This window comes from Tympanuchus pallidicinctus, unplaced genomic scaffold, assembly GCF_026119805.1.
Source record: "Tympanuchus pallidicinctus isolate F22 unplaced genomic scaffold, pur_lepc_1.0 scaffold9, whole genome shotgun sequence".
Lineage (NCBI taxonomy): Eukaryota > Metazoa > Chordata > Aves > Galliformes > Phasianidae > Tympanuchus > Tympanuchus pallidicinctus.
In genome coordinates this window covers 3258499-3274294 of record NW_026294813.1, presented here as the reverse complement: position 1 = coordinate 3274294, position 15796 = coordinate 3258499, and the positions used below count along the sequence as shown (strand labels likewise).

The 15796-nt window shown below is 44.0% G+C and overlaps 1 protein-coding gene across 5 annotated transcripts in view; it reads right to left on the bottom strand.

The window, feature by feature from the left end:
- ADAMTS6 (ADAM metallopeptidase with thrombospondin type 1 motif 6) overlaps positions 1 to 14254 on the bottom strand; it is a 151110-nt gene extending 136856 nt beyond the window's left edge. For 4 of the 5 annotated variants that reach the window (XM_052670409.1, XM_052670412.1, XM_052670411.1 and 1 more), the window contains exons 1-3: positions 13614 to 13958; positions 8572 to 8938; positions 7427 to 7791 (exon numbers count right to left, since the gene is read on the bottom strand). In XM_052670409.1, coding sequence (XP_052526369.1) covers positions 7427 to 7791; positions 8572 to 8668 — 462 coding nt within the window. In that variant the 5' untranslated portion in view covers positions 8669 to 8938; positions 13614 to 13958. Of the gene's footprint in view, positions 1 to 7426; positions 7792 to 8571; positions 8939 to 13613; positions 13959 to 14185 lie in introns of those variants that run through there. The other variant, XM_052670410.1, reaches the window with a different exon arrangement.
- Between the last annotated feature and the right edge of the window lie 1542 nt (positions 14255 to 15796).

Genomic DNA, 15796 nt, shown 5'->3' with positions numbered 1-15796 from the left:
TAAACTGTTCAAGACTTTTTTTCCAAAACCACATAATTGAGAGCCATTGAAGTAACACCAAGCCAAAACCATCTTGCCCAAAGGGCAAGTGAGCTCAATGTTCCTCTATGATGCCACACTAGTAAATGCTTAATAAAGTAAAAACTGCATGGAAAATTAATTTTAGGAAGTACTATTTTGAGAAAAATTTTGGCATTTTATATTCATATGCCAAGTTCTGTTAATATCAATTACCTTAGACTACATGATCTACAGAGCACTTACTCCTTAACGCATTGCACCACAAACCTCTGGTAGATCCAAGCTGATGCAGACCATGCACTGAACCTTATTCTCTTGCTGCAAATGCACTTCTTTCCCTTACACTACAGGGCAGAATGGCAGATATTCTATTCTCATAACTCTCATATTTGTGAATTCAGTTTCTTCTAACCAGGAAAGTGGTTGATGGAAGAAAAGGGAAATTTCAAGCCAACTATGTAACTGCCTGAATCTTCAGAGAAAACTTTAGCAAAAAATCCAGTTTTGGGATCATTTAGGGTACACAAATATTGAAGAATAAGCCCAACAGAGACTCCACTACACTTATAGTCTCTAACTAAAAAAATTCAGTATTTCTACCTAGGAAATTCTGAATGTATAACTTTTCTATTATAGCAGAAATAACTACTGATCAGTAGTTTCAGTGGAAATTCTAAATTCTGCATTCATATTCTGATTTGATCAAATCAATGGAGATACCATTAAAGCCACTGTGAAGACTGTTCCCAGAATCACAGAATTGCAGGATTGAAAGGGACCTCAAGAGATCAGTGAGTCCACCCCTCTGCTAAAGCAGGTATCCTACAATAGGTTGCGCAGGTCAGTGTCCAGATGGACCGTGAATATCTCCATAGAAGGAGACTCCACAACCTCTATGGGCAACCTGCTCCAGCTCTCTGTCACCCTGACTATAAAGTTCATCTGCAAGTATGTATGGAACTTGCAGTGTTTCAGGCCACTACTCCTTTGTTCTATTGCTACACACCCCTGAGAAGAGCCCAGCCTCATCCATTTGTCTCCTACCTCCCACTAGATATTTATAAACATTTATCAGATCGCCAGGCTGAACAAACCCAGGTTACTTAGCCTTTCGTCATACAAGAGATGCTCCAAGTCCTCAGTCATCTTTGTGGCCCTCCACTGGATTCCTTCTAGGAGACCCCTGTCTTTTATAAATTGGGAAGCCCAGAACTGGACACAGTACTCCAGATGTGGGCCTCATCAGGGCAGAACAGAGGAGGAGGATCACCTCCCCCAGCATGCTGGACACAATCTTTTTAATGTACAGTATACCACTGGCCTTATCACAGAATCATAGAACTGCTGCTGGTTCGAGGCCAATCTTGTTCACCAGGACCTCCAGGTCCTTCTCTGTAGAGCTCCAGCAGGTCAGCCCCTACCCCGACCGAGGCGTGCAATTATTCCTCCCCAGATGCATGATTCCATGTTTGCTTTTGCTAAATCTCATCAGATTCCTCCCTGCCCAACACTCCACTTGGTGCAGGTCCTGCCAAATGGCCTTCTGATGTGTGAGCCACCCCTCCCAGTTTCGTATCACCAGCAAACCATGCTAACATGCATTTACATTAACGTTATTTGAACACTCCTAACAGTGCAGTGTGCAGTAAGGTTATTTCAGAGTACTTCTAAAAGCATGTAAAAATCACCCTATCGCTTCCAGAAGTTTTTTGTTGTTGCTTTAAAGGGTTTGGTTTTTTTTTTTCTCCATTGACACTTCCAGGGTAACCTGTAAGACCACTTGCTCTATAGATGATCCAAATATCCCAAATCTGTTTCTAAAATCACTGTACTTTTGGTCAGACCTTTTCTGTTGCTGTTTTGTACATCAGCTCTCAGCCGTTCTTCACTTCTGGAATAACCAGAATTCAGTAACAGCACAGACCTTATAGAATAAAAATGCCTGCATAACACTTCAGAAAGAACTGTGTTTTAACAACATAATCCTATCATATATTTTAAAAATATATGCATGAACACAATTCAGTTTTCAATTACATGCTTTTTAGTACCAATAGTGACTACAGCATTAAGTGTTCCTCTTCAGTGGTATTTTTCATTATGAGCTCAAATATTTACTCAAGAACTAACATCAGGGTCTGTATACACCTGGACACCAAATTTTCTCATAATGCCTAGATATTTGGAATCTACAATATTACTAAGAAAATAGGTCACTTAATGGCTGCTTAAGCAACCTTGAAAATATAAACCAAAATGTAACTAGGTTTGCCAGATGTGTAGAAAGAGCCTTGATAATCTGGACTGCATCCAGCCAGGCTGTCAGACATCTGGGTTCAAGTGAATCCTGAGCCACTATAAGCTCTGGTATTATATTCCCATCAGAAAATAGAGTCCTGCAGTCTTTCTAGCCAACACCATCAGGCTGTGTGCTTTGTGCCAGGTCTGAGGAGACAGGGGTACCATTCAAGCCATGGCGCTGTCTTTGCAACAGAGAGAGGTCTTTAACTGTACTTGAGTCTGGCTAGGTAAATAAAGTGGTGAGATGACAAAAGAGGGAGCAAGTAATTTCAGATGACATATACAACACTAATAGCAGTACTAATTTTCTAAGCAGATTGTGTTTTAAGAGAAGCAAAATCTATTACAAAAGAATGCAAAATTATAACTGCAGTTCCTTTAGGTACAAGCAGTGAAAAAGGCAAGGCGAGTATCACCAAATTTCCTATGTCAAATCATTATCTCATCTCAGTTGTTCAAACATTATTCTGGGTTTAAAGATACAAATATAGGTGTTATTTTGCCCAAGGAATTGCAAATAAATTTTAACTTACACCTGCTAGCAGATAATCAGAATACACATGCAGTCGGTTGCTGCAGCTAGCTAAGTGACACGATCACACTGGAAAATCACTTGCCCTGCATATAGCTGCAAATGCACTTCACATAAGCCCTGCATACATAGCATATCTTAACTTCCCTTGCTAGCTCAATTGTTATTCCATTATTAATTCAACAACACCATTTGCATCAGTTTAATGTGAGTGAATTTTAAGAAACGTTTGTAAATCTGCACGTAAGAAATACCCATTCCAGTGAATGCCAGTATTTATTTTGAGTTTAGAAAATGCATATGGCTAGAGATGTTTCCACTTTATATGCATTCCATAACGCACTATTAATAAATAGAGGAAGTTACACTATTCTATCCTAAACAACATCCTAAATCTTCTTTCTGGCTTATCATCTTTTCTTTGAGCAAAACAACATTTCAGTTGAAAAGAAGGACTGAAATAAGGACTTATGAAGCATCAAAAGGAATTACATGTATTGAAGCATTAAAAGAAATTAAATGTGTTGGCAGGGTTGGACTTTTTTGCTTGTTTTTGTTTGTTCTTTTCAGCTTTGCCATAGCACTTAAAAGCAGTTTGTGAATTAAACTTCTGTTCCAAAATGCAAGAAATATCATTAAGGAATGACCAGAAAAAGGATGTAGAAAATACCATGGATTTAAGAAATAATATGCCCCAAGTAAGCTACTGTAAGAAGCATTCTCAAGGCTATTATCTAAAACAGATTGTTTGAGGTCCTATGTTACCCAACTCCACCACAGATTGCCAACTCCTGCTAACATATATAAGGTCTGGATCCAGCAGTTTGACATGCTCAGACAAATCTGTGAATCCACGTGGAGTTCCCCTGAAGTTGTAAAAAGGAATCTGTTTGTGTCAGACTGCCTAGATGGGGCCTCACCTAAGTTCAGGCAGGGGATGTCCATCAGCTACAGAAGTAACAGTTAACATCAGTTAAAAACAAAAGAAAAGAAAAAGCTTCTTCCACATTCGAAGTGCTACTTTTTTCAAATTTCTGCCTGTTTTCAACCTTTCCAGATATTATATTAAATATACATATATTAAATATTAATGTAATTTAATAATAATTTAATATTGATATAATTTAATATTAAAAACACAAAGCAGAAAAAAATAGAACTCCTAAAAAACTTTCAGGGTTGTTCAGCAAGTCTACAGCTGGCTGTACACTTCAGTGAAGCTTTATATCGTCAGGAAAAGGCTGCACTCCCTTTGCATGTGCTTTAGGATGAAACAACAGTGATCTGGCCTGAGACAATACATCATGGGACCTAGCAAGACATTTTAAAACTAGGCAATTACAGAGCTGCACCGAGAAGAACTCAATAGACAGCAGCCTAGAATATTAATCTTTTTTGATACCTCTGACCTTTTAAATTACCTTGTAAATTATGCATTTATATATGATTCAAAAATATTGCTATATGCAATTTATGATCTACAAATTTAGATGTTGTGTTTATGATAGAATAAGCTTCCAAGCAAGCTTATTTAAAAATATGAAGATTTACCAGGGTATTTATCCATATGCTGATTTTGAAATAAATCAAATAAACATGAAGTCTGCTGACTATGTAAGATCATGCTTTTAGACAGCTCTTGGCCCTTCGTTCTCTTATCTACTTGGAGACATCTGTGCTACCTAGGACAAATATTATTTTGTGAATGGAACTTTGTGTGCCATTGAAAAATTTGGCACCTTACATTAAATATTTCCTTAGGAATATTGTAGATACAAAAAGATATTTAATCTCTAATTCACTTTCCTAACAATCATTACTTTCTAAACATTTTGAAGTACTTCCCTCTATTGAGCTTGTCAGATCAAAAGGAGAAAACCCACTGCTGTGGAAGACTTGTCTGGGCACTCAGTTACTGGCTTAAATCTGGAAGGCAAAGAAAAGTCCGAGTTTCATTTCTGCTAAATTTCACTGTTTCTCAATCCAAAAATTTTCTTCAAGACTTGCTGCTCTTGGAATCGGACAAACCTCTTTTCTGTAAGGTGAAATTCTCTATTTAGTCCATCTACCACACTTTCTAATTTCACTTCCTTTAGGATTACATACTCAGCTTAAGCAGTTCCTCAGCTACTACTGTCTCAGCCCCATTGACTTACATCCAATACCCAACACAGAAAGCCCTACTTGCACTGGTACTCTACAAAGTCATACAACTTACATTAATTAAACCATGGTCTCGCTCACCCTGAAATTTGACTTCTCTAGAAATACTGAAACCTAGCAGGGAAGCAAAATAAACACAATACTTAAATTCTGCTGATGAGCAGCACTCATCATTTAAAACTATTACTTGTTTTAGAGTTACAAGTAACTTAAAATTACTGCCTTTTGGACAGATTCTAATCAAAAACTATGCAGAACATGACTGTCAGTCTCTTATACATCAAAAATAAGACTAAAAAAATGCAACAAATGCCTTGAACACAACATTTGCTCAAATATCATTAACTCTAAAACAAACAATAGTGTCCTGAATATTTAAAGTGCCACTTGCTTTATTAAACATGTTATAAAGCAGCTGATTAGAACAAGATATTTACCAGTAGAAATCACTTTAAAATAACTGATGGATTTACCTGAATCTAGTGGTAATTCCTATAACCCATGCCCCTAGTACACACTGTCAACACAATGACAGGGAAGCTTTTTACAGCAGAAGATCACATTGAGTCCAGCCAACCACTGCACCTGCTTGAGGGATCCCTCCTCCTTTGAAAGAAAGCCTTATGGGACCACTGTCGCTTCTGGAGCATGACAAAAACCTCAATTGCATATGGCCCAATCTAACACTCACAGTCCCAAGAAGCATGACCACGGAGGACTCAAAAGTCCCAATCATGGTGTGCCCAAAGATCTGAGTCTGCCTTAATACAAAGTAGGTATACCAGGAGGAAACGCTAAAAAGTTGATGACAGCTATAGGCACTGAAGGTGAAAACTAAACAGCACTCCTCATTGAAATTAACTTGCAAGCACAGTTAATGTACGACACATAAAACCATGGAACAACATATAGCTTCACAGCAGCCAAGTAGCATTGTTGAGGACAAGGAAAATGTGGAACTGATAGATGGCTCCGCTGAGGCCAACCAGTATGTCTCTCAATGGATAGAAATGCTGGAGATCAAGGCATGCAGACCTTTTTTTTTTTTTCTTTTTTTTTTTAATAAAAAGTAAATTCTGAAAGCAGCAATTTTCAAAGTATTTTTAGCTGAAAAGAACTAAAATACAAATTAATCCACTACATTAGCAATAGAAGTTCAAACAACTGTGTCATAAGCATTATTACATGGGAACTACAAAACTGAATTAAATTATGGTACTGAATTCAGACCTATAAGCTGCATTAAAAAAACTCTGATAACACATTAAGGAGAGCTACATTTTAACTATGCTTCTTCAGAAGCGCTCGCTCTCTATAAATCTCTATTCAACTAGAGTAATCTATTCAACTCAAGACTAATCCAGGTTAACCAAGACAAAATACTTAACAGCCAACTATGCGTGCTGTTGCTAGTACTGTCTCCATCCCAAACAGCAGGGTTTGGTCTACAAAAAAACATTCTCATAGCTCTCAGGCACTTGTAAAGGTTAAAAAGGAAACAGTTTAGCAAGGTTGTAGCCTTTTCTCTTTTTCCCCTCGTTTACCAATTGGTTAGATCTGCTTACTCTTAACAAGATGTACCAATGTTCCGCTATATAAAAACTGAGTAACTGCAGTGTATATTTTTACTAAACGAATTACTGAGCTCTTGATTTAGTACTTCCTAGTTACGCTCTTTTACTTAAGTATTTTACTACTTGATAGCAGTAAGTTTTTAGGTTTTTTTTGTTTTCTAATTTCTGTTGTGAAGAAAAGCTTCTGCCCCATGCAAATACTATTGTCGTGATCAAGAGAAGAGTAAAATCTGAGAACAAAATTTCTAACCCGGCATTGAATGCAAATATTTATGACACAATACTTTTAGAAAGGTTGATAGTTGCAAATAATCTACTTTTCTGAATTTATAGCAACGATGACTTCCATACAAAGAAACTCCTCCTCCTTGTCAAAATAGGTAAACCCTAATTCTCAAAAAAAAAAAAAATAAAATAAAAAAATCAATGAAGCACACAGTTCAATCAGCATCTCACTGAACAGATCCAGCATCCTAAAGGAACAACTGCTACCCTCTCCCTCCTCAAGTCTGCAACATTTTGATAACCTGTAATGATCCCACTACAGACCTAATATTGCAGCCCCAGTGCAGACACTGTAAACACTTAAGGTACTGTCTGCTAAAGGACTACAAAATTGGGTCCTAGTACTTACAGTTAAGCTTATTACAATTACAATTAAACCGATGACTACTTTTCCCTAGGACCGGATCGGATTTTACAGGCTTGTTGCAACTTCTGTCTGTTTACTCCTCACAGGAACTCAAAAAAACTGAAAAGATATGCCAATTAAGTTCTTCTGTATTTTAAAAGGGGTAAATGCACTATTATTCTAGAACATGCAACGTGCACTTACCAAACCATTGCAGTTGCTTACAGCCACTTTAGTTGTAGTGTGCTGGTCTTGCAAATATCCCGTGTAATGACAGTGGTCTAAAAAATCATGCTTCCACTGAGGACCATCTTTTCCCCAGTATTCCACTGTAAAATGTCTGGACACCAAATCTGTGTTGAGAGTCAGGTTTAAATGAAAGTGCTTGCCATAGGCAGAAAGTTTAAAAAATAATTTAGATGCTGCCAGTTCTTGATCATAAGGGTCTGTGCTCCTTCTCCTTCTTGAGGGTTTAACATTTTTCACAGTAAAGCTGAGGAAGGCTCCATTTTGATCAACCCTTATTGGGATTGTTAGCTGGTAGTGTTCAAGGTAAGACAGGAATTCCTCTTTGTAATCACAAGGCGAGACAGTCCAGGGAGCGTGCATAGAAGAGAATATAACAGGAAACAAGTAGTAAACATAAACCACAACTGGCTAAATCCCATCATCCGCTTGAGTAAAAGTTATTACCAGGTAAACACAAGGTGCAGAGCTTTACTAAAGAAAAGAAAACGCTCTTTTCTTTCTCTCTATGTAAAAAAATGTGTTCTCTTTCCTAATAATCAGATATCAGAGGGAAAAAAAAAAAAAAAAAAAAAAAACCACAACATTTTGAATAATGTAATTTGTCCTATTCACATAAAACAGGAAAACATGGGGCTAAACTCTACCTAGAAGCACATATTCTTTCTAATGATATCATTCAAAGACAAAAGCTATTGCATTCACCTGCACAATAGTAAAGTATTATATTGCAACATATCTAAAAGACTCTTCTTGCCATCAAAAGCCTATAAATGCTCATGGATTAATGATTAGATCCTTACTTCCTAGCTTAAAAACATGTGAATGACCATATGGTAAGCCTTTAAACTATTATGAAGTATTAAAAAATACAACATTTTACCAATTCAATTTGTAAGGTTTTTGTACAGTTAAAACTAGGAAAAGAAAAAAAAAAAAACAAACAATTAAATCAATGTAATCAAACATTCAAGGCAATGAATCATGATCAAACTAGGACTGCAGCATGCATGATCTCATTAATAATATAACCACGGCTTTGAAAATATTTCCCAAATGTAAAAATTGATTATTCTTGTTATCTGTAGAGGTCAGGCTCCTACCTTGAGAACTGTATGAAAGCCTGCTGTCACTGTGAAATTCCGATGAAACCATGACTAGGCTCAGAATCCATGTCCACGTCTTCCAAAAAATTTCCATAATTTAGAAAAACAGAAAGCTTTTTTTTCCTCTCTCTCCTTGGAGGGCTACCTGTGTGCTATAGGGTTAACTCCACTCCAGAATTGCACCATAACAAGTATATTTATCTTATACTATTGGAAGTTCCACTTTTTGACAGGTATTCCTTTCCAACAACTTTCTTCTATATCTGCAGTCATTTTCTCAATTCAAAATAAGCACTGTAAGATTCCTTAAGATATCATTAAGATGTTAGAGTGGATAGCTACTGAACTTGCTCCATTTCTTTTCCTGAAAAACAAAGCAAAATTAGTCAAGTTAAAATTTTTCTACTAAAATAGATCTACCCTGCAAAATATTGAGCTACCGTGACGTATTATGCAAAATATACCAACCATTACTACCTTTAAGATCCAAGGTCACAATTTTAAACGACAACAAAGAAACCCACCATGAACTACCATTAACCTTGAACAAGTAGTTCAATACAGCTTAAGACGCACAATTCTGCTTCATGTTGAACAGATAAAAGGAATTATAAAACTAAGGTTTCTTTTTGCTAGAATAATGTATTCAGATTTGTTCCACCTATCTAGTCAGTGCACCATACCAATTGATTTCAGCAGAAAATAAGTAGACTCAAAGCATTGGGAGACAAAGGAAGAACCTGGGAAAGAATCAGTATTATATTCCCAAGGAAACAAATTGACTTAGTGATGCCATTCACAAAGGGCAAGGCCGTAGATGATACTAATAAAATCTCTAATCTGACCCTCCATGTAAAATCTTCATTTCCGAGCTAATACTTATGAGTGCAGTTATCCGATCTTTCTGCAGCATGTATTTTGTTATTACTTGGGCCCTGGTTCTGCTTATGCAGGCAGAATTTTCATTCACTAAAATGGGAAAACTGCACATTTCTAGCATCAGAGAAACAACCTCACCACTTACATCCTAAGATTTCCAACATCTGTTATCAAAAATGCTTAGTATATAAAAACTACAATTGGATGTAGAATACGTTTTATTTTCATTTTGCAGGCCATGAGACTGACAGAATACTGAACTTCCCACACACCGCTGCCATCATTTCAAACACTTCTGCAACAGTACTGAAAAGCAACTGTGTTGATAGCTGTTGATGTGGATTAAATGGAAGGTCTATGCAGACACCTAGCAGTCCAGTATCATGGACTGTTGTCCACATAACAATGTGTCGTGTCAGCTGCTACTAACCAACTCACCTGAGCACTCCACAAACTTTCACATAGAACAAACTCTACAGAAGCAGGCAGTATTGAAAGAGAACACCTGAGAAGATGTTCAAAAACAGATTTCCAAGTATACACAGTCACTTACACGTATACCAGACATATTTGCCTTTCTGAAATTATGGGAGCGATTTACAACTCATTCAGACAGATAACACCCCCTGCAGTCAGTGGATTATTCGTAAAATTTAAAGAGTAGTATATCAACTTGAGAAAAATCAACACCACATAAATCCTCTTTACTAACATTACAGTGAATATCAGAAAACTTCTTAGCCAAATGGAGACGGACCTAATTACTGACAATAAACGTGGACAACCTGACCATTCCTGTGCCCAAGTTTAAATTTTTTTCAAGGGAGCACTCAGCATTTAATCAGGTTTGCAGGGGGAATAAAAGATACTTTACAAGCACAGTCTGGACTAGAATTTTTTTTTTTTTCCCAGAGGAAACAAATTGACTTAGTGATGCCATTCACAAAGGGCAAGGCCTTAGATGATACTAATAAAATCTCTAATCTGACCTTCCATGTAAAACCTTCATTTCCGAGCTAATACTTAATTACAGATTTTAGCCTTTTTCAAGATCTGAATAGAAATAATCATATACTCCTCAGTTACACTAGTATAATAAAGAGTATGCCTTACTTCCAATATAACAACACTCACCTTCAAATTCCACTGAATCTTGCTTTACATGATTGCTAGTGGGCTTTCTTCTCCTTGCATAGATAGTTATAGTCCAATACAATAACGTCTTGACATTCCCTGATAAGCAGTTCAACCTATTCAGTTTACCTCACTCTGCCAATGCAGTTTCCAGATGCCTAATTAATTCTGCAGCTTTTTTCTGAATCTTTTCCAATTTGTCAGCAGTTCTTTTCATGCACAGACATCAGAACTGGACACTAGTCCAGTAATGGCTCATTACTGCCATATATAGAGATAACATTGCCTCACAGCTTTTACTTAGCCAACAAACAGTAATGGGGAACTCACGTTCAGTCTGTTAGGCTGATTAGAAATTACACTAGCACCAAGATCTCCTGAAACTGCAACGCCCACAGGGCTCAGTAGCTCTGAATAGAGGAAACAAAATGGTGCCCATTATCTAGTCACCACCAGCCCACGTTAAACCTTGACAACATCCAAGCGTCACCTCAGTCTGGAATCTTTTCAGGGCTCTGAATCACATTCTAAGCCTTGATCCTCACACAGGAAAATCTCATTTCACATCAGGCTCACTGAAAGTTCTGCTGAAACTTCCTGCCTCCTTTCCTAACGCATTATAGCCAGTTCATGCAAATACAAATACAACAGGTGCAGCAGTATCAATGGTCTGGCTTAAGAAATTGTGATACAAATGATAAAGCACTCAAATAACCCCAGACAGAGCACTTACATCCAGTATCTGTACCCTTTTCCTTTCACCTGTAATATATTCCTTCCTCCGTATGCAATGTACGTTCACATTCCACTTGCATTGTGTCCAGGCTGGTTCATTTTGTCAGCGTTAAGCATACAGTAGGAAGCATTTCCTCTGCCTCATGGCTGCACTACACATCCATCCATGACAAGCGCATGTATGGCTCTGTAAAGTTTACTTCCAATTATTGTTCCTGCTTAACAGTAGGAGTTCTGTCAGGAAGAAGTGCAAGATGCATTTCACAGTGCTGGTGACACAAGTGATGCTGTGCACCAGGATGTCTGTGCAGACACTTGTGACAGAGAGGCAGTCTTGCCACCAAGCCTTGAGGCTCCTACTCACTGAAACTCAGCAAACATCCAAAAGGGAAAAGAAAGGCCATGAGGCGCAAGAGGACTTTGTGGCTGAGCGTGCATTCCCGGATGCTGTCCAGCCAAAGTGGCCATGTCTGACCAGACACACTGGCGACACCACCCAGGTGAAGGGTGTGAGCCGCCTCGGGCACCTCAACATTCCGTTGGACCGATGGAGGGCCGAGGGAGAGCCATCCGAGGGCGTGCAGAGCACCGCCACACAGCTGCTGCCGGACCTCCACAGCGGAGCGACCCAGGGCTTTCGCATCACACAGCCACAGCCCTGCCGGCAGCCGCGCCACGAGCTCTCCCGGCAGCGCTGGAGCTCCGAAACAACGGCGCCGGATTAGAGAAGCAAAGCGGCAGGGACGTAGGAGGGGGCGGGGGGAACGACTTTGCTTCGTGCTGCGGCCAGCAGGCCGAGGGGCGCGGCGGGCGGAGCGGGGATGACCGCGGCCCCCTCCCCGCGCCGGGGCCGCGCCGTGCCAGCCGCCCCTCCGCGGCCGGGAGCCCGAGCCGAGGCGCGGTCGAAGGCGGCCGTCCCGCCGGGCTACGAGCGGTTGCCAGGGCGATGGGGAGGGCGGGCAGCAGTCAATCACACCAATTCAATCACAGGTACCAGGGCTGGCCGCGAGAAGCGTTCCGCAGCTTCAAAAGCCGGGATTAGCAGCGTCCCCGGGAGCTCCGGGGCGCGAATAGCAGCACGCAGACCTCGGGGGGAAGGGGCTGGGGAAGGGACGTACAAAGGGAAGGACGGCTCCTCCTGCCCCATCCTCATAGCAGAGCGGGGCCCGATGCCTGCGGAGGTGAGGCGCGGGGTGCCTCGCTGTCACCGCGGTGCCGGAGGGAAAGGGGAGAAAGAAAAAAAGCCGAGGAAAAAGAAAAAAAGCTACATCGGGCTCGAGAGCTGTCTGTACCACAGCCCCACACATATGCACGCGTGTTACATGGACGGGGACAACGGCCTCACACACCGACCCCTCAGAAAAAAAAATAATAATAATAATGAAACGTAGCGGGAAACAGCAGCGCCGTCTGAGCTCACAGACATCGCTCAAAGAGGATTCAGGAGGGGAAAGAGGAGAGAAAAAAAAAAAAAAAAAAAAAGTCGTCCTCCCCAGAGAGCGGAGGGAAGAGCCTGGCTGCTGCGGCGGAGCCAGTCCTAAAGTTAACTTTCGGCAGCCCGTTTCCAGACAGCAGCGCTGGATCTATTTGGATAAAACGCGTGTGACCCAGACACTTGGCGCCCGGCCCGATGCGTTGCACCGGCAGCCCAAATAAAAACAAGAGTCTGACTGCCTCTCACTCGCTCTCTCCCCTCTCGCGCAACGAGAGAAACCCGCGAGCACGGAACCCGCCGACCCACGGCCGGAGCCCACTCACCTCCCCCCGCCGCACCACGTCCCGCAGACAGACGCACACCGACAGCAACGCGGCTCCGCGGGGTTAAGAGTCTGGCGAGTCCCCGGCGGCCCGGAGTAAATCAAAACCACACGCTTCCATCTTCCTGACGAGCCCGGCCAGCGCTCGGCGGGCTGCGGGACGGCTGCCGTCAGCCGCGGGGAGCGCGGCCCGGGGGCTGCTGCGCCTGCGGGCGGGGGCTGTCTTTTTTTTTTTTCTTTCTTTTTTTTCCCCCTTTTTCTCTTCTTCTTCCTAACTAACGATCTCGTACTAACGCCAGAACAATCTCAAGCAAAGCTGCCCTGCTCCAGACCGTGCTGTGCAAATCGCGGCTATTCTCCGGTCGAAAAGCCCTCGCACCCCCTTCCCCCATTCTCAGAGGTTTCTCTCTGAAATCGCTCCAATCCACCTCGCCTGGTGCGAGACGACTCCCCCCGCGCCCGAGCCCTGCACGCAGCGCCGCTCGGGACACGAGAAAAGAAAAAGTTCATCGAATAGCGTGAAATCTTCCTTACCGTGCTCATCTTCACTTTCTGATACAAAGTAAGTTTCAAACAATAGAGATTGCACAGGACGGGTCCCGCTTCCCTCTCTGCTTTTCCCCTCTGAGCAAGCCACCATCGGGGTGTCTGCGCCCACAGAATCACGTTCTGTCGCCTCCCCAAAAGGGGCTCTTAAGAAACGGACCGGCGGGGCAGCAGGGAGGATGCCATCAGTTCACCCCACCTATCACCCTGCACATTTTGTCTTTCCAACGAGAAGGGGGGGAGGAAGGAAGGAAAAACAGGCTTATATTGAGGTGGGGGTGGGTGCCCTCCTCTCGAGCAGCCGCCTCTGTGCGAAATACCATGTGAATATCATCTGAGTAGGGGGGGGAGAAAAGGAGGGGGGGGGGGGAGAGAGAGAGAGAGAGAGAGAGAGAGAGAGGAGAGGAGAAGGAGAGAGAGAGAGAGAGAGAGAGAGAGAGAGAGAGAGAGAGAGAGAGAGAGGAGAGGGAGACGAGAGAGAGAGAGGAGAGCGGAGGGGGGGAGAGAAGGCAGGCAGAGCAGGAAGGACTCAGGAAAATTTGGTTGAAGTAGCCCCAGACCTCCTCTCGCTACCGGCTCCCAGCCAAGCCGAGCGCGGCGGCAGCAGGAGCCTTGGCAGCCTCGCCCGGGGGACGGCGCGGAGCACGCTGACGTCAGCCTGCAGATGTGCCCCGGCCCGGCGGCGGCGCCGCGCATGCGCACCGCGTCACGTGGCGGCGGGGGGGGGCAGGGGTACAGTCGGGGTAACGCAAAGCGGTGGGGAGGGATGGGGAAGAGGTGCCGTGCGTTGCCGGCGCGCCCACCGCGCAGAAGGGGGAAAAGAACGGGGCTTTAACGATCGTTTCCCCCTGCCGTGCTGTGGGGCGGCGCGGTGTGCGGGAGCCCAGCTGGGCCCCGGGTGGGCGTTGCTGGCGGCGGGCCGAGCAGCCTCCTCCGCTCCTCTGTCCGGTGAGGCGCGGGCGAAGCCGGCAGAGGCCTCCCGCCGGCCTTCGGCCCGGGCGTTACCGGGGATTTCATCACAAAGCAGCTCTCGTGTGCTGTGAGGGCACGGTGCCGGAGAGGCGGCTCGGGAAACGGGGACTTTGGGGGCTGGGATGGGAGGAGGCCGTGCCGAGGGCACCCGCGTAGCGCTGCGGCTTTTTTTGCAGCGCGGAGCCCCGGGTCATAGCAGCTTCGTGCTGCCGCTAGCGGACTGCCCGAGCGCTGCGCTCCTCCGTGCTGTGTCGGAGGTAGCGGGGGGGTGCCGGTGAGCTGCCAACGAGCGGGAAAAGTCCCACAGTGCAGCCGCTGCGGAGCGCGTCCGAGGGCTGGAGGGCAGCCCGAAGGCCGGTCCTGGAGCGGCACGGTGTCAGAATCACGGCGCGCTTAGTTCTGTTTGAACGTAACGCGCCGCTGCGGTCCCGTTCTAACTTCCGCACGTAAACCGGTGACGTTCCTGTCAGCAGCAGCTTCAGTGGAGTAAGCACCACCCCTTAAGAAAGTACTCGCGTTTGTCCCAGTCCTGCCGAAGCGTCCCGCTACCTTCATCCCATTCACGAGGCCCTGCTGCAGCCTTTAGGCAGCCGCGGTTCGGGCAAGAGCAGCTCGGCGTCGCGCAGCGCGCACCGGTCGCCTCCGGCAAGCAGCGCCGAGCGGAGGCGAGGCGCGTCCGCGGGAGGTGCTCGTGCAGAGGGCGCCACCCTGCGGAGGCTGCGGCGTGCCTCTGCGGCGGCCGCTCGGTGAAAGCGCGTTGGTCAGCTTGGCGGCGGAGGAGTGGTTTTTCTTGGAGTAAGTTCCTCCTTCTGCAACTAATTCATTGTAAGACGATCGCGTTCATACTGCGCGCTCTGCGGCAGGTGCGGGCAAGCATACCTTAGCTACGTTGGCCATTTCTCCGAACGGACTTTGTGACGGTCTCTGCTCGGCATAGGGTCTGCCAAACGTGCAGTCTGTCCTTTTGAAAGGACGGCTTTTACCCCATTCTATACCCGGACCAAAAATAATCTTTTGAACAGGGAGACGCTCATGATCCGATTGCCTCATGGTCATGGTATCCTGGTGGGATGTGGAGACCTGCTCAGGTCCTGCCGAGCCAGAGACAGAATGCGGTCTTGACAGCTAGGCTGGGGTTATTCTGGTGTGGAAGATCGGCTGTCTGTGGTTGGAGCTGCTCCATGGCATACAACCGATTA